Source organism: Saccopteryx bilineata, chromosome X, assembly GCF_036850765.1.
Source record: "Saccopteryx bilineata isolate mSacBil1 chromosome X, mSacBil1_pri_phased_curated, whole genome shotgun sequence".
NCBI lineage: Eukaryota > Metazoa > Chordata > Mammalia > Chiroptera > Emballonuridae > Saccopteryx > Saccopteryx bilineata.
In genome coordinates, this window is record NC_089502.1 from 132,496,165 (window position 1) to 132,515,422 (window position 19,258).

The 19,258-nt window shown below is 43.3% G+C and overlaps 1 protein-coding gene across 8 annotated transcripts in view; it reads left to right on the forward strand.

The window, feature by feature from the left end:
* The window catches only part of SH3KBP1 (SH3 domain containing kinase binding protein 1), a 467,100-nt gene extending 453,808 nt beyond the window's left edge, over nt 1-13,292 (forward strand). For 6 of the 8 annotated variants that reach the window (XM_066248853.1, XM_066248848.1, XM_066248845.1 and 3 more), the window contains 4 exons: nt 1,960-2,088; nt 5,883-6,154; nt 9,835-9,898; nt 10,876-13,292. In XM_066248853.1, coding sequence (XP_066104950.1) covers nt 1,960-2,088; nt 5,883-6,154; nt 9,835-9,898; nt 10,876-10,917 — 507 coding nt within the window. In that variant the 3' untranslated portion in view covers nt 10,918-13,292. The remainder of the gene's footprint in view (nt 1-1,959; nt 2,089-5,882; nt 6,155-9,834; nt 9,899-10,875) is intronic. The other 2 variants (XM_066248849.1, XM_066248852.1) reach the window with 1 other exon arrangement.
* Nucleotides 13,293-19,258: the final 5,966 nt, after the last annotated feature.

A 19,258-nucleotide genomic window follows, 5' to 3' on the forward strand; every position in this document is an offset into this window, starting at 1 on the left:
TGTGCCAGACACCAAGACTACAGCTGGGAATGAGATGTACACGGTACCTGCCTGCAGGAAGTTTATGGCACAGTAACTTAAAGTTTGGCATTTTGTATGGAACAACTTTATTTGCGGACTTAAAACCATAGGGTACATTTGTGCTTTACAGAAGTAGAATTACTATACCCTCTTCTATTTATTGCTATCCATCACCATATGGATAGGCACATTGAATTCATGTTTACTCTTCTTCCAGTTAGCACCTGTAAGTTTTTCATAGCATAATGGGATTAGTGGACAAGGACATAGTCCTAAAAGGCCATTGGAGGGAATGACTGAGAAAATGCCCCAGTTATGACCCCCCAGCCTGTGTCCTCTCACACTAGTTTGAGCTATTTATGTTTATAGAATTCCTTTGATTGGCAGGTTATGAATTATAGATTATGTAGGAGGAAACTGGCTTTTTGAGTAAAATCTCAAAATGAAAGGATTCAGGCATTGCAAGGTGGTTAAGCAGTTAAGCTTAGAGTAATAAAAAAGCTTGGTTGGGAGATGTTCTAGGTAATTGGATTTTCAGATTAAATAAAGATGAACAAACAAGACTTTTTCATTTTAAAACTTTGCTTATATATTTTCTAAATGTACAGTGGTGCCTTGAGATACAAATTTAATTCATTCTGTAACCAAGCTCGTAAGTCAGTCAACTCATATATCAAACTGCCGATACTGGACCCATGCGCCAACACGCCAACTAGCAGCAGCTTCCCAAATCATGACTTGTATCTTGGAATTTCGCTCGGATCTCGAACAAAAATACAGACCAAGTCGCAGCTTGTATCTTAAAAAAAAAAATTGTACAATATGTTGGTCTGTTCGTATCTCAAGGTACCACTGTATTATGTTTCTGCTTTATTAACTAGATACACAGAAGAAGAAGAAAAACAGTATTTGTAAGCAGAAGTTTTCTATAATGGCACCAAGTGAGGATTCTATATAGGACTGTTTTCCTACTATTGGGATAGAAAGTATAGAGCTCATCCAAAGTGATCTCTGGGAGAATCTTTGTTTAAAAAGATTTCTTGCTGCCAGAACTCTTATTTTCATCTGCTTTGTCCTAAACTAGGAAAATTCTAGCACAGTAATCATTTATTACCAGATGAATTCCAGTGAGTCAGTGCACATTCATCCAGTTCTTTGATCTTTACAATGAGGCAGAAAGGTTAGGAGTGTCATCCCCGTATTTTACCAAAGGATGCTGCCATTCTGTAATTATGCCTTAGCAAAGATAGAATCCAAAATGGATGTTGATTATCCATAGTGATGAGGGCAGAAATTTGGTGGCAGGTACCAAATTAGGTGTGGGCTTGCTGTGCTGGTAGGAGGGTTGTACTCTGGGGCTATAGAAACTTTGGTCACTGGACCGCAGGCCATTGCCTTTGGAAACAGTTTCCTCTTAGACAAGTCCTTTTAGGCACTTCACTATGGTGATGTAGTGGTCCTGGAAAAGGATCAGGAGGGAATTGAGGAGAGCCAGGTTAGGGGCAGCCTTCTCTCAACCTGCGTGTCCTTCCCCACTGGAGTGTCAGCCCTTGAGAGCAGGGATTGTGCCTGGTATGTCACGATTAAGGTCAGTACCAAGTTCAGTGCTTGGCACATGGTAGCAAATGTTTACATGAAAGAGGGAGGCTCTGAGGGGTAGAGGGAACAGGAGAAGTTGGATGGTGGATTCTTGCAATGGGCATCAGTTGAAACATCCCATAGAAAGATCCCTGGTTTAGGAAAACTTGCTTCTTAATCTCAATTTTGCCACTATCTCTAGTGCACAGATCATAGCCCACTTTCTGCCTCATGGGGTTATAATGAGGAGACAAACGGAAGTGTCAAGTGCTTCAAAAAGCACACAGCATTATGTTAACAGAAGCCATGTCAGCTAAGGTGTAATTCTGACAAAAGCATTTTTTTTTTGGCTTTATCCAGTCTTCCCTTTCAAGCCCTGATATCTTTGACTCCCCAAGTCCCGAAGAAGATAAAGAGGAACACGTTTTGCTTGCACACAGAGGAGTGGACACGTCAAAGAAAACTTCAAAGACTGTTACCATAACCCAAGTGAGTGATTGGCCATGGTGAGGGAGTCCCAACATCACGGATCCCTGCCTTTTCAGGTTTGCTCTGATGATGAGTAAAAACCAAACAAGGATAAACAGATGTCTTAGTCAGTTCAAGCTGCTGTACCATTGCCATATATTGGGGGGCTTATTAACAATGAAATTTCTGACATATTTGGAGGCTGTAAGTCCAAAATCAGGGTTCCAGCACCATCAGGTTCTGGTGAGGGCTCTCTTCTGGTTGCAGACAGCCAATTTCTCATTGTACACTCATGGCAGAAAGAGGATGAGAAAGCTTTCTGTGGTCCCTTTTATAAGGGCACTAATCCCATTCACGGGGTTCTATCGACCCTCATGACCTAACTACCTCCCAAAGGTCTCACCTCCAGATACCTTCAAAATGGGTTAGTATTTCCACATATGAATTTTGGGAGGATGCAAAACATTTGGTTCCTTGCAACAGACAACACATGTTTTTGTCATTCTGTAGTGATAGTAATTACTTTAGTCATCAGAACCCTGAGGCGTGTTAGAAAGTTTCCAAAACTGGGTAGAATCCCTGACATGTCAGCTAAGGTGTAATTCTGACAGAAGCATTTTTTTATTTGTCCCATTTTCCCTTTCAAGCCGTGATATCTTTGACTCCCCGAGTCCTGAAGAAGATAAAGAAGAACACGTTTTGCTATATTTTGTAAAGTTCAATGGATGATTTCCCATGTTTTGTCTTGTGATTTGATCTCCTCTTCATATCATCGACCACATATACACAAATGCCCTCGCACACCATCACCACCACCATCACCAGCTCAACAACCAAGACAGCTTAAAAAGCCTAGAGGTGTCTAGGAAGTCTACATTAACTGTATTAAATGCTGTGCCCTCTGCCCCAGATCTTGACTTTTATGTTCAAAACTGGTGGTGGCACAAACTGGTTGGCAGCTCATGCATTTAAATAACCAATGGTGGTGTCTTTAAAAGGATATTTGGATTTATTTATTAGGATACAGTTATAGTCTAAAAACATATTTATTTCGTTGCATGGCCAGGGGATGGTGTAGCTGTTTTAAGTTATTGGCTTGTGAGCAGAGAAGACTATTTAGCAACTGAGTGTGGCTTCTGAAGGATAACCAAGACTTTGAAATTTATTCTAAGAGAACCCAGTCAATTGGAATTATTTTCTGTAAATACTTGCAACTACTTTCTGCCTACAAGTAGAAACTGCAGTCATTTTAAAAGGCATTTGTAGCAGGAATTAGCACAAAGAAATAAAACGTTACGTGAGATTTTTCTTCCCATACTTAAGATTGTTTGACATCTGATACAGTAAGCAAAAATATACCATAAAAACAGATCAGTTGAAATTATTCATAAAACTGAAGCTTTATTCCTTTATAAAAGGATTCCATTTGCAAAAAAAAAAAAAAAAAAAAAGGATCGTTTTTTGTTTTTTGGGGGTTTTTTTCTGGTGACCATAGGTACAGTATATACACTTACAGTTGGTTGCGTTTCTCTGGCTTCTCAGACATCCTTGGCGTGTTTCTACAGTGACATCTACTGGTGGGCAGTGGCTCTTCACGTTTCTGATTCTCAGTTCTATCCCGAAAGCCCACTTCACTTCCCTGCAGCTGTCATATCATATTATTTATTGCTTCTAGAAATTCCACTTGAACTAATTTGGGGAAGATATATGGCCTCTATTCTGTGAGGGTTTTAAAATTACTTGATAGCCAAAAGGGGCCTAGAGAGCAGGTCATATAGGAAATGTTCCGAGAAGCATTCGTTCAAGAAATGCCCGGAAGTTAGTCAGTGTGAGGACATTGGTGGTTGGGGGAGGTACATGAGCATACATGACAAAAAATGTGAAAAAGTGTGAACTCAGGAATAGGGAAAAAAAAACAAAGAAAATAAAGACAGGAGGGTGAATTTTCATACTTGGGCAGCCACAGTCATAGTAGCTGGCTTGAGGGTCCAACTCTTGGGGGAAAGGATTGGATCCCAGCTCTGCCAGTTATTAGCTCTGAGAGTTGGGGAATTTCTCAGCCCCATCCCTAAGCCTCCATTTCCTGCTCAGTCAAACATGGGTGCCAAACTTGGGATCCTTGTTTCAATTGTCTAGCCGACATCCTGCAGATGACTAGTGTCCGTAAATGTCAGTCCCTCTTTCCTTTCACTATAACCCCCGCGAACAATAAGCATGGGGTGGCTGATTCCCATCTCTGGCAGCAGAAAGCGCTTTTCCTCAGTGGTAACTTGGCAGAGAAAGGCGAGCAGAGAGGCTGGGAACGCTGGCCCATCTGCCTCTGGGTTACTCTGCCCAGTCTCTCCCTCCAGCACAGTCTGACTACAGATGCTGCCTCCTCACCATGCCAGCCAAGCCCCTTCTTGGCTCCCGTCCTGGGCACCTGCTGCTAGAGGGAGTTCCAGCTGTGTGGCCCAGCTTCACCACTAGCCTTAATTTCTGCCTGTCACTCACCCCCTCGCCTCTCAACGTCCTGTCCTCCCACCTGCCTGCATCTCCCCTTCCCCTGCTGTGGCCTCCTCCCCTGGGCCAGCCACGTGCCCCTTTACCTCCAGCCCACGACTGCCTGATGCCACGTGCCCTCCTGGTCTCCTCGGGAAACGGCTGCACCCTGCCTCCTCTGCCTGTCTCCCTTGTCTCTAGTCTGGCCCTCTCGGGCTCTTTCCCCCAGCATATGATCGAGCTCAGGGTCTCCCTCTTCTTTGAGAATCAACAAAACCCTTCCTCGATCCTATCTCCTCCTGAGGCCTCTCTGTGAACCTCCTCTCTCTTCCTCCCTTCTTCCTTCCTCTGCCGAGTTTCTTACAGGAGTTCTAAACTTGCAAGTGACACCCCTTCCCTCTTAAGCAGGCACTGACTGCCCTGACCAGGTGTTGGTCTCTGTAGCTCCACCCAGTGGCCACCCCAGTTTTCCTCTTAGCACCCTTGACCCACTTATCCAACTATTTCTTTTCTTCTGGAAACTATTGCAAGGGGACCTCCATAACGCAGGCTCCTCTTCCGGTCTGGCTTTGTACTGTCCCTCACCATTCTGTCCTGGTCCTCAAGGGCTCTACCTTTTCTCCCCACCTCTTCAATATGGAAGCTCCCAGCTTCCATCATTGGATTGGCATCTTTTCTTCTACCTCTGTGGTCTTCACCCGCACAGCTTTCTCTTCCTCTGGCAGTTTCTCTGGCCTCGCTAACTTTCATTGTTGGCTCTGCCCACTGGACGTGTGGCTCAGCCCCTTCTTCACCGGCCTCTGGGTCACCCGCTGCTAAGCCAGGACCTAGCCTACAAGCCTGGGTCCCAGCCTGCCCTGGAGGGCGGGCAGCCTCCCCGTGATGGTGGCAGCAGGGGGTGGCAGTGAGTGTGAACCCGAGAGGCTTCGCTGAGCTCAGCTCCACTTGTACTTCCGCGGCTTTGTGTATAGACTTCACCCTTATCTGCAGGGTGTTGGTTGCTCTGTCTGTCTACACCTCACTGGGTCCTGAGCTCCCTGACAGCCAGGAAAAGGTTTTGCTCACTCAAAGTTTTCAGAGCCTAGCAAGTATGTGAGACTCTGGGATGTGCACATTAAACAGATAGGAACAATCTGGCCTGAAAGGTGGTCAAATTTAAAACATAAAGGGGAAGGCACTTCTGGGGGGAGATGCTTGTACCAACTAGACCTTGGGAGCTTCTGGGTGAATGAATGAGTGAGGAGTGTGTGGGCAGGGGTGGGGGCAGTGATATAGAGGGGGGCTGCTAACCAGGAGTCCCTGGCCTGATGCCTCTCTGCCCTCCCTTGTCACAGGTGTCTGACAACAAAGGACCCCTGCTGCACAAGCCAGGGACCATGGCTGCAGGTGGCGGTGGTGGGCCAGCCACCCTCTCCTCGGTGGCACCCTCTCCCTTGTCATCCTCTTTGGGAACAGCTGGACACAGAGCCAACTCCCCATCTCTCTTTGGCACGGAAGTAAAACCAAAGATGGAGCCTGTGGCCAGCAGCCAGGCGGCCGTGGAGGAGCTAAGGATGCAGGTGCGCGAGCTGCGGAGTATCATCGAGACCATGAAGGATCAGCAGAAGTGAGTGTCTGCAGCCCCTTCTTCACCGGCCTCTGGGCCGCTCGCTGCTGCGCCAGGACCTAGCCTGCAAGCCTGGGTCCCAGCCTGCCCTGGAGGGGGCCAGCCTCCCCGTGACGGCGGCAGCAGGGGGTGGCAGTGAGCTTCGCTGAGCTCAGCTCCACGTGTAACTGGGGTAGCCAAGGGGCACACAGGGAGGAAGAGGTTACAAGGACTGACATCCTCAGCAGGCTGCCGACCGGAAAGATCCTGGTACAATACAGTGTGCACACGTGCCACTTCTTTTTTTTTTTTCTTTTTGTATTTTTCTGAAGTGAGAAGCGGGGAGGCAGAGAGACAGACTCCCGCATGTGCTCAACTGGGATCCACCCGGCATGCCCACCAGGGGGTGATGCTCGCCAACCCCCCCCCCGGGGTGTTGCTCTGCTGCAAGTAGAGCCATTCTAGCCATGAGGCAGAGGCCGTGGAGCTGTCCTCAGCACCCGGGCCAACTTTGCTCCCATGGAGCCTTGATTGTGGGAGGAGAAGAGAGAGACAAAGAGAAAGGAGAGGGGGAGGGGTGGAAAAGCAGATGGGCACTTCTCCTGTGTGCCCTGGCTGGGGATCAAACCCGGGACTTCCACATGCTGGGCCACATGCTCTACCACTGAGCTAGCCGACCAGGGCCCACACATGCCACTTCTTAATCAGCCCAACAGCCAGCTTTTCCTCTGGCATTAGAAAAACTGCAATTTCTTCAGTTAGCTGCCTAACGTAGTGACTGGCTTGCATTTATGGGCTGTCATGTATGAAAAGATGTAGGGAATCTTTAAACCTAGGACTTTATATTCAGCAAGATGCTCTCCCCACGAAACTTGGGCTTCTCTTTGTGCATGCACACACACATGCTCTCTCCGCATCTCTCATCCTCACGGAGCACTTGGGAGAAAGATGTGTAAGTGAAAATAACTAGCACACGTCAATATTACCCAGGACGCCTTATGCAGTGACAAAAAATGCTCACAGGATTAGAAGTCAGGAGGTACTTATCTGAGTAAACTGAAGCTCAGAGAGTTTCAGAGGCAGCTCTTTCTTGAGGGAATGGGGTGGCGGGGGAAAGGCATCTCAACGAAGTGTTTCCTGAGTTAGATTTTGAAAGATGATCCAAGGTTGCCAAGAGCAGAGCACACCAGCAAAGGGGACTGCCTGGGCAGGGTCGTGGGCACACAGAGCAGCCCGTGGGCGGTGGGTCAGCGCATCCCTGGCGCCTGGCCTCCTGGGTGGGAGCTGCCTGGGCAGGGGAGACAGAGAATCACGCCCTTGAAGAGCTCCCCAGCGCCTGCCTCCCTGCACTGGCCTGGAGGCCCCAGAAGTGTTTTGCAGCCCAGTACTTTTGGGAATAATTGGGTTAAACAAAGTTAATTTCTTTTCTGAAGGACTGCTCAGAGCCTCTGCTGTACCTTGGGACGATGGCAAGGATAGCATAGGCAATATTTCCCAAACATACTTAATCACAGAACCCCCCCCCCCTTTTTTTTCCGAGAGCATTCTAGGATGAGAGTTCTGTGGAACTCACTTTGAGCTTTGTGTATCTATTCGGGTCTTTTTCCCCTCAGGCTGGCCTTGCCCCCCACCTGGAAGGGGCCCATCAGATAGCGATGCAGACAGGCAGGATGGAACCAGAGAGGGTCTCCTGGGGCCAGCCATGCTGCCACTACCTCCTTAAAGTCCCCAGCTCCTATCTGGCTCCAGACATTACAGGTTTGGGTACCCAAAGGCTCCCATCTATGTCCAGATGACATTAGTGCTCCTACCTAGACAATGATCCACACCACAGTACAATTCAGAGCACTGGTTCTCAACCATCTGAACAGGACCATCATTGGGTCAGACCAACTTGGATCCAGGGCTTCAGCCCTTGAGGCCCTCTGAAAGGGACCTGGAACCTTCCTGAATGTCTGAAATTGCCTGCATCTGAGTGCAGAATTGCCTGTGCTTTGGGGATGCTCCAGTCTATGTTCATCTCTCCACTGTGAAGCCCGGGCATATTGGCCAGGATTATCTCTCCCTAGCCAACACCTCAGTGAACACATACATCACAGTGGCCCCTCTCCAAGGCCTGCCTTTGCCAGCCCTCCTCAGCCTGTCCTTATTGCCCAGGGTTCCCACCAGTCTCCTACCTTAGCTCTTCGTGTCACCTTCTTCTCAGCTTTCTGAGCCTTCAGCTCAAGTCTGTGCCTACTCCATTTATCCCCAAATGTGCTTGTTCTCACCTCCCCTCTTCTGCCCTGTTTCTCTCCATAAATTCCCCCATCTTCATTCTTTCTTGTGGACTGAGGGCCTGTTTTACTAGTTCAAGACTTAGTGACTGTCTTTGCACCTCCCTTCCCAACTAACCACTCCCCACACTTGGACCCCTGGAGGCTTTACCTGCCATTGTCTTCCTGGAGTCTTGCTGTTTGCTTAGGACTTCACTTCCAACATCTTTCCTAAGCCCTAAGAAGTATGTACTGAGATAGTGGTGTACAGTGTGTGCTTGAAAAAATATAGGTACGCCTCATTTTATTATACCTTGCTTTATTGAGCCTCACAGTTGTTGTATTGTTTATAAATTGAAATCTAGACCTTCTACCAGCAAAAAGATTACAGCTCATCTTATTGCAATATTTGCTCTATTGCAGTGGTCTGAACTCCCCCCCCCAGTATCTCTGAGGTTTGCCTTTATAGTAATGAGTCACACTGGTGATTGTCAGAGAACCCAGTGTGTTGACAACAGTGTTGGGACACTGGCTTAAGTCTAGGGACCATCATTGGTGCCCATCCGAAGTGAGCAAATGCAATATAACTTCTACCTTCTTTGTTCTGCTGTTTCTGCAGTCCTTGCTTTTTGATTTTTCAATCCAGGTTGTAAAAGTGCACGTGTAAAATGGAGTGTTTGATACCCTAAACTGCAGTGCAGCTCTCTGAGCAATTGACATGGTTGCCATGTCTTAAGTATAGAGCCCGGAGTTTGCAAGATGATTAGTTTTCACTTCATCACTTAAGGTTGGAAAGGGTATTAGGCTGTGTGTCCTCTACTTGCTCTATATCTATAACATGATTATCATATTGTTAGTTCAGTTCTTTTTTTACCTGTGAGTTTTCAGTTATAACTATTGGTAGGATTTTGTGAGAATCCACAAAAACATACCAACAACATTTTATTAATTTAAAGCTCTGGGAAAAATGAAGGAAAATATAATATATAGAAGGGTAAAAATGTCTACAGTGAAAATTATTATGTAAGTACATTTAAAAACCAGTGATTCTATAATAAAGGGACAGTTCGTTTCTGGTCAAGATGGCAGAGGGAAGACAACAGAAAATAAGCCTGGATACGTGGAGTCTAATCCTTGAGCAAGTCGGCCACCTCTCTAGGCCGTTTCCTCATCTGCTTTAGGAGAAGCTTGAACTGATGGCTCTCAAAAGTCCTTTCAGACCTACCATTTGGTGTCTACATATTTTGGCAGCCCAGAAATAATGGCAAGCCTTTCTGTCTCTGAACATTTTTAAGCAATAACAATGCAAAGAGAACAATGTTCTGTTCACATTTTCTTTGTATGATAAAAGGGCCAGATGGATTTTGTAGTGATAAGAGGCTTCTTATCTCTTATTGGGGAAGTCTGAGCTTTTTAAAAAAAATTTCATTGTTGTTTGCTTTTCAGAAGAGAGATTAAGCAGTTACTGTCAGAGTTGGATGAAGAGAAGAAAATCCGGCTTCGACTGCAGGTGGGTCCCTCGGGGTCCTGCTGCTTCATGAGGGGCTCCAGTGGGGGTGGGGCAGCATCAGCACTTTATTTTGAAAATAAATGCTCGTTACTTTTCTACAGATTTAGGTACACTTCCTGTGGCAATTTCCTTAGCATTTTATAAGCTCACTTCATATTCCCTCCTGGGATCCGAGAAGTTTTGGGGGAGGGAGACATGAGTAAATGTGCCCCCAGTTGGGTTTCTCACTTGGAACTTCCCTGAAACATCTCCTCTGGGAAAAGTCCTCCCTGTAGTAACTGCCCGAGGACAGGGAGCTGGGAGACCCCACTGCCAGCTGGCTTCTGCCATGCGGTCAGTGGGGCTCCAAGGAAAGCAGCTGCTCACACTGGGCACTTTGCTCGTCATCTTTCTGACTTCTCCTTGATGGTTGTATCAGTCCTGCCAGGGTCTCAGAGCCCCGTACCCTTCTAGCCTCTGATCCAATCCAGCAGTTACCAAATGGCCAAAGGAAGACTTTCAACTTTCATCCAGTTGGTGCCCTTGGTGGAGATTAACACCCATGCTGCTTAAAGAAAGGATAGGTAACTGCTTAGCATCACTTTGGGAGTGCTGACGGATGTCTTCTGGGCCCAACCGCAGCTGCCTTCCAACACAGCCAGGTGGTCCCACATGTCAGTGCAGCCTGCTCCTCCCTGTTGCCAGGAAACTGGAACTATTGTTGCTTTTGACAACAAATTTTGGATACTGATAGCCTGCGAATGAGAACACCCCCATTTCCAACCTAGCGCATCGCATCTGTGTGCGAGTTCTTTGGCCTTGTGCACTTCTGGCATCATTGTCAACTCTTCATTCAGGTGTCATTTTCCCCCTTTTGCCTTGGATATTGTCAAGTTGATTATATCTTTTCAGTCAACCAGGTTGATTATTTTTCAGCTTCAATCAAACCAGCCAATTCATTATGATTTTGTTGGCTCTTCTTTTTTTTTCCTTTATAGATGGAAGTTAATGACATAAAGAAAGCTCTTCAATCAAAATGAATACTTGATAAATGAAATGTCGCATTATTCATCCTGAGTCCAAGACTCAAATTTTCTGCCCCAGCCAAAATAACCTTGTGCCAAAAGATTAAAGATTTGCCTCAATATGTCCTTGTTTGAAAGATTAGCACAAAAGTCTTGATAGCACAACACAAATTCCATCCAAGAGGAGTCTCTTCCCCATGGTGTAGTCCTGGGTCTGGCACTGGTTGTGACTTAAACAGAGCAAAATTGTGCTAAAGGCTTTTTTTTTTATTATTATTATGAGATGTCACGTGAAATGAAAACTCAGGCAGTTTAGTCCATAGTGGTACTATTTTGATGATATTTTCCATTAATAAAATGTAATTTCAGATTATTCGTTTACAAGCTTTATAATTTTATGATTTTTTAAATCGTGTTTTGTCGCAGGTCCCCCCAGTATTTGTATTACACTTAGTCCAGAGTGAGCGTCTCTTTCTTTTGCTGCAGGCGAAAAGCTGCCTCGCTTTGTGTCCCCTCTAGGAGTCTATTACATATGCAATTTTAGGTCCAACCCATCCCTTTCCCTGCCAGCAAACCCCACCACCTTGAGATCAATTTTAGCTTATATGTGAAGGTATATTTACAAAAAGAGAAAGAGAAAAATCTGGTATTTGCAATGATCTGTGCCTTCTTTTTACCACCCTCTTGATTGGAACTTTTGTGATGCAGCTACCATGATTTTAAGAAAAAATAATTTTTTTTAGCTATTGATCAAAGTCCACTAGAGGCCAGTGTCTTCAAAGCTTCTCTCCCCTAGCCAAAGGTTCTAAGAGGAGACAGCTGTGACGTTGGGTGTGCTCTGTGGTACCAGCTGCGACTTTTAAGTTCGCCTAGTTTTAGGTTGTTCGAGGAACTAGAAATGTCACCCCTGCTTGATTTTTCATCAGCCGAGTTAAATCCCTGCTTTGTGTCCTTTGCACCTTTTGCGTGATCAGAATATGCATTATTAAAGCAAAAATAAATAAAAATAAAATGCAAATAAAAACAAGGGGGGGAAGTTGTATTATTTCCTGCACTGGGTTATCTCTGTGTTACTATTTTAACTACTCACATGATGTCATTTGCCTCACTCTCTTGTAACCCCCTTCCTCAGATGCAAGGGAATGGGGGGTGGGGTGGGGAGCTCTTGTTGAAGTGTAGCCATTGGTTCTTTCTGGCACTTTTTGAACTGCTTTTTCCCTCCCAAGGAAACGAGTGTTTGCTTGTCTGCTTTACCTTTGTAGCAAATGAACAGTTGAGCCTTAGTCTATGTAACTGCTTCCTCATCCTTAGCTGAAAGTAAGGGGGCATACTGTATTGCAAGATTGTTTGGAGATTGGGGATGGTTGTCCCTTAATAGCCCCTGAAGATGTTTTATGTGTTTCTAAAAAGCTGCTTTGTCTATTTTCTGCGTTTTAGAGTAAAAGTACTAAACATTAGTAGATTTTCACAACCACAACAATGAGAATTGGTAACACTAAAGGAGTGATGCAAAAATAAATCATCACATGTTATTGATCATTGAAAGTATTACAAATAAAAATTTCTTTCTCTCTTCCCCTACCTTCCTCTTGCCTACATACTCATCCTTGCTGCTTGAGGCTGCTACTTCCTCCAGAGTATTAACAGAGCCTAGACACCTGGTCTGCCAGAGTTAAGGAAGGGAATTAAGGAAAGAGGAGGGTGTAAAGGGAGAAACCTCGCATCCTGCATTCCATTTCTTTTCAGCAGCCTTACTCTCGGTGTGCTTGAGGCCAGGATTGCCAGGTTTCCAAGAGCAGCATAAAATATTCCTATACCCCTTGACTGTTCTAAGCATTTCTATGTTAAACTTGAAGCCTTCAAAGATTTCCCACCATCTAAGAATGAGGCTTTGATTCTTTGACATTTGGATTTCTCATTTACTTACAATGAAATTCCTTAATGATATAGTTTTATATAATGTGTATACAGAGTAGGATTGTTAATAATTAAATTGAGAGGTTAAAGTGCCCTGATGGGGCACTGGATACCTGGAATGTAGAGGCCACTGGCTTTCTTTGTATAAGGAGAGGGAGAAACGATTCTAAAAAAAGTTGGCATATCTAGCTTCATTACTGACCCTTGGGCTACCCAACCAGCAAGAGGATTCTACATCATGGACCTGGATGAGCCACTGTCTGAACAGCCATCTTTACTCTTTGTAAAATGGACCCGTCAAAAATACTAAGAAGCTTAGCAGTATCACTTTTGAAAAAATTCTTTTGCATTCAGCATGGACTTGACCAGCATCTATGGAGATTATTTTTTTGCTTCATTTTCTAAAGTTGTATTTAGAAAAGTCTTAAGTATTGTGCTTTGTAAAGAAGATGATTAAATGAAATTTTGTGAAACTCTTCTTGTTGAAAGTTGTCCTAGTCCAAGAGGAATGATTTATTGGAATTCAAACCATTTTTCCTCCATTTGACATGATTTGATTCCTCTTACAGAAATGTCTTCATAAGCCTTGGAATATAGTGTACCCCCATCTTTCTCAAGTGAACAGAAATAATTCATTGAAATATGTGGCTGTGAATTCTGTTTTTAAATTGTTCAACTTTACATTCAGATTTGAGCAGAAAATTCTAGTTAGCCTACATTTTTTTAGTGTAAAAATCATTAAATTATCATTATTCAAATAATTGTGTAAAGCCACTTTTATTTATACACAGCCCTCTAGACAGCGTACTCAAGTACATGATTTGTTTCTCCCATAAAAACAGCCTGTGTCTAGCATCATGTGTGTGTGTCTGGTTATTAAAGGTGGGGTTTTATTTCCTTTCATAACCATCTTCTTGATGGGAAAGCCACAGGGTATATAATGTATCACTCATGGTTGCCACTATCTGTGTAAAAATAACTCCTGGGTCCCACAAAGACCTTTGCATTATAACTTAAGGTCATCATGCTCTCTCTTTTTTTGTATGAAATTAAGTTTTAGTTCTCCAGTTATTTTTAGCACAAATTAATATCAAGGTGTTTTAGTGCTCAGAGGCTTGGTGAAAATCTTTTCTCTTTGGCTTTGTACAAAGGAGAACTGTAACAAAGCAATACGTGCATAGGTGATAGGTGTTCTCTATGGCTGATGGCAGTGGCCAACAGAGGAAAGGTACAGTGGTTATGACTTAAGCCTGGGGGAGAGAATGCCATTCCCAAAATTAGCTCTAATACAGGAATACAATAGCCAAGGCAGAAAAAACTTTTTCCCATCCAGAAATAAATGTTTTTCAGTGCTATATAGGACAGAGATGGAGTTGTATATCTTAAGGTGATGAACTATTGCTGTCATCCCTAGTTCTGTTCCTAAAGTCCATACCATTCAGGCTTGGTTCCTGGCATGTAAATGGCAAATAAATACATAAAGAGATGTTCAACGTCACTATCCAATGGGAAAATGAAAATGAAAATCCCAATGAGATGTTATACTACACACTTATCAGAATGGCTAAAAAAAAAAAGTGACAACACCATACACTGATAAGGATGGGGAGAAATTTGGTCACTCATTCATTGCTGGTGGGAAAGTGAAATGGTCTAGCCACTCTGGGAAACAACTTGGTAATTTCTTTACAAAGTAAACATGCAAAGGATAGAAAGAATTAACATAATTAAACATCATTAAAATGTCCATACCATTCAAAGCAATCTGTAGATTTAATGCAATTCCTATTAAAATATCAATGGCACTTTTTCACATAACTAGAACAAATAATCCTAAAATTAATATGAAATCACAAAAGATCAGGAATGGCCACAGCAATCTGAAGAAAGAAGAAGAAAGTTGGAGGAGTCACTGCCTGATATCAAACTGTACTGCAAGGTCAGTAATCAAAACAGCATGGCACTGGCATAAAAACATACACATAAATCAATGGAACATAACAGAGAGCCCAGAAATAAACTCATGCCTCCATAGTCAATTAATCTGTGACAGGGAGGCAAGAATATACAATGGGGTAAAGACAGTCTATTCAATAAATGATGGGAAAATTGGACAGATACATGCAAAAAATGAAACTAGACCACTTTTAAGCCTGACCTGTGGTGGCACAGTGGATGGAGCTCCTACCTAGAGTGCTGAGGTCACCAGTTCAAAACCCTGGGCTTGCCTGTCAAGGCATATATGAGAAGCAACTACTATGAGTTGATGCTCACCCCCTTTCTCAGTCTCCCCTCTCTAAAATCATTAACTTTAACTTAGAAAAAAAGAAGGTAGACCACCTTTTTATACCGTATACAAAAATGAGCTCAAAATGGATTAAAGACTTAAATGTAAGACCTGAAACCATAAGACTCGGAGAAGAAAATGTAGGCAGTCAACTCTGACGTTGCTCTTAGTAATTTTTTTTCTGATATATCTCCTGAGCAAGGGAAACAAAAACTAATAAACAAATGGGACTATATCAAACTAAAAAGCTTTTGCACAGAAAACAAAACCATCAACAAAACAAAAAGATAATCTACTGAATGGGAGAAAATATTCAAAAATGATACATCTAATAAGGGGTTACTATCCAAAATTTATAAAGAACTCCTACATCTTAACACACACACACACACACACACACACACACACACTCCAATTAAAAAATGGGCAGAGGTCCTGAATAGGCATTACTCCAAAGAGGACATACAGATGGTCAATGGACATGAAAAGATGTTCAACATCACTCATCATCAGAGAAATATAAATTAAAACCACAATGAGATAGCACCTCACATCTGTCAGAATGACTGCCTCAATAAATCCACAAACAAGTGCTGGTGAGGATGTGGAGAAAAGGGAACTTTCATGCCCTATTGTTGGGATTGCAAATTCATGCAGCCACTCTGGAAAACAGTATGGAGTTTCCTCAAAAAATTAAAAATAGAACCACTTAATGACCTAGCAATCTCACTTCTGGGTATTTATCCAAAGAAATCCAAAACACTAATTTGAAAAGATATATGCACCCCTATGTTTATTGCAGCATTATTTACAATAGCCAAGATACGGAAGCAACCCAAGTGCCCATCAATAGATGCTTGAATAAATAAGGTGTGGTACATATATACAATGGAATATTACTTGGAAAAAGAAAAAAGAATGAAACCTTTCCATTTGCAACAGCACGGATAAACCTAGAGGTTATAAAGCTAAGTGAAATAAGTCTGACAGACAAAGACAATACCATCTAATTTCACTTATATGTGAAATGTGAGGAACAAACTCAATGAATAGACCAAATAGAAACAGATTCCTAGATGCAGCAAGCAAACCGATGGTTGCCGGAGGAGAGGGGGGTTGGAAGGCTGGTGAACAAGATGAAGGGATTAAGAAGTACAAATTGTAGTCACAAAATAGACATGGTGATATAAAGTACAGCATAGGGAATATAGTCAGTAATATTGTAATAGCAATGTATGGTGCTGGGATACTAGACTTATCGAGGGGGATCACTTCATAAATTACATAAATGTCTAACCATGCTGTTCACCTGAAACATAATATTGAATGTAAATTATAATTGAAAAATTAAAAACATACAACTAACTACCATATGACCCAGATTTTGCACTCCTGGCCATTTTCCCCAGAGAAATGAAACTTATGTGCACACAAAAACTTGTACATGAGGCCCTGGCCGGTTGGCTCAGCGGTAGAGCGTCGGCCTAGCGTGCGGAGGACCCGGGTTCGATTCCCGGCCAGGGCACACAGGAGAAGCGCCCATTTGCTTCTCCACCCCTCCGCCGCGCTTTCCTCTCTGTCTCTCTCTTCCCCTCCCGCAGCCAAGGCTCCATTGGAGCAGAGATGGCCTGGGCGCTGGGGATGGCTCTGTGGCCTCTGCCTCAGGCGCTAGAGTGGCTCTGGTCGCAATATGGCGACGCCCAGGATGGGCAGAGCATCGCCCCCTGGTGGGCAGAGCGTCGCCCCTGGTGGGCGTGCCGGGTGGATCCCGGTCGGGCGCATGTGGGAGTCTGTCTGACTGTCTCTCCCCGTTTCCAGCTTCAGAAAAATGAAAAAATGAAAAAAAAAAAAAACTTGTACATGAATGTGCTTTATTTATAACCTCAAACTGAAAATAAACCAGGTGTCCTTCTAAGGGTGACTGGTTAAAGAAATTCTGGTACATCCATGCCAGGGAATAGTGCTCAGCAATACATGGAGCGGACTGTTGATACAGGCAACAACTTGGATGAGTCCCAAGGGACTGTTACTGGGTGAAGAAAGACAATACTAAAAGGTTACACACTGGATGATTCCATTTACATAGCATTTTTAAAATGACAAAATTGTAGGAATGGAAAACAGATTAGTGATTGCCAGAGGTTTGGTATGGTGGCTGAGGAGGGAAATGGGAGTGGCATTCAAAAGACAACAGAAGGGGTCCTTGTGGTGATGGAACTGTTCTGTGTTGTGATTATATCAATGTCAATGTCCCAGTTGTGATAGTATACTATAGTTTAGCAAGATGCTACCATTGGGGCTAATTGGTTCCGGGGTACACCAGATCTTTCTGTATGATTTCTTACAAGTGCATAAAATCCTACAATTATCTCAAAATAGAAATGTTTAATTTTTAAAAAGTCTTTTGCACACACAAATCAGCAATAGAGACAAATAGGAAATCTTCTAGAAGAGAATCATCAAGGTGGTGAGTGGTCTGGAAATTATTTCACGAAGAAATGATTGAAGGGTCTGGGAAGTGGAGAATCGCCTAAAAGAAAGTGGTACTTAGAAAGCTGCCATGTGAAAGAAGGATTAAATTAGAATCAATGGGTAGAAATTACAAGGGAAGATTTAAATATATGGAAGAACTTTCTAGAAAATAGACCGTTAAGAAATCAGATGGTGGAAGTCTAAATATCTAGAAATACTAGCCCCGCTGTTCCTTGAGCGTGCCAGGATGCCTTGGGGTCTTTGCACTGGCTCGCCATTCTGCATGCAGTGCTCTCCCTACATATATCTGCATGGCTAACACCCTCATCTCTTTCAAGTTTTTGTTTAATATTCACTGGAAGTCAAGCAGGGGGCTCTGGTCCATGTTATCATTATTCTCACTCCAGGCCCTAGGCTGATGAAGCAAGTACCATCTGGAACGTTATAGGCAGCAGAAAGTTGATGGCAGAGAGAAAAGAGGGCTCTGGAAGGCCTCGGACCTGAAACAAAATGCTCAGTTTCAAAGTGATGCTGGACATTCCCAGAAAAAGCAATTAGAAATTAGAAAAGTAATTTTGGAAAGATATCAGTGTGCTAGTGAGTTCCTCCGTGCCAATGGAAGTGTTGGAGGGTTGCCTAGCAGATACTAGGACTAGGGAAAGAACTCAAAGATAATTTGCTACATGCATCCCAAGAAGTTTTCAGGACATAAAGGACAAGTGTCTGAGTCAGACCTCAGAAATCTAAAAGGTGAAATGATTGTCTGGCTGCTCAAATGGTTGCAGTGATAGAGGGGCTGGATGCGAGTGGCCAGCATTTCTGGAGGTTGTGGGAAAAAAGATATGTGTTTCCTGTGGAGCAGATGTGGTCCCAGCATGAGAAAACCATAATTCGGGTTGTCTTAGATCCTCTCCCTACACAAAAATATGCAGTGTCCATTAAGGTAAAATTCATAATGCATGGCATCTAATAAAGAAATTACCCGACATGCAAAGAAGTAGGAAAATATGACCCATCAGGAGAAAAATCAACAGTCAAATCCAAGAATAAAATATGATAGGATTAGTAGACAAGGACATTTAATCATTAGAACTATATTCCATATGTTCAAGTGTGGGAGAAGAATGAGACCATACTGGGTGTCACCAGTGGGTGGTTGATTTAGGGTGACATAACTGTCAGTTCAGAGATTGCATGCCCATGCCTAATGACTGGGTCTTTCCATCCCTCTTTATCTCCAAGTAACACTCTAGTTCTATCATATATTCCATAGCATGTCTTAGAAAAAACAAATTTTAATACATTTTATGAAGTTCACCTTTCTCTCACAAGCTACTTGCTTTCTCATTTATATTTAAAACATCCTATGACTTTCAGCTATATTTCATAAGCTAGTATTTTACACACAACCTATGCTTAATAGATATGAGTTTTATCCTGTTTGTTTTTCTTGTATTTTATGGCAGATTACAATAATCTATTTCCATACAATACTTGTAGCATCTATACACAGGTATATTTGTCTATAGCCATCTCTCTCTTTCATGCATGCTCTCTCTCTCTCCATCTATGTATCTAACATGATATCAGGTACTTTGGCTGTGTTGTTCACTATGATATCCTCAGCACCAAGATAGTGCCTGACATATAATAGGTGCTATATAAATCCTTGTTAAATTA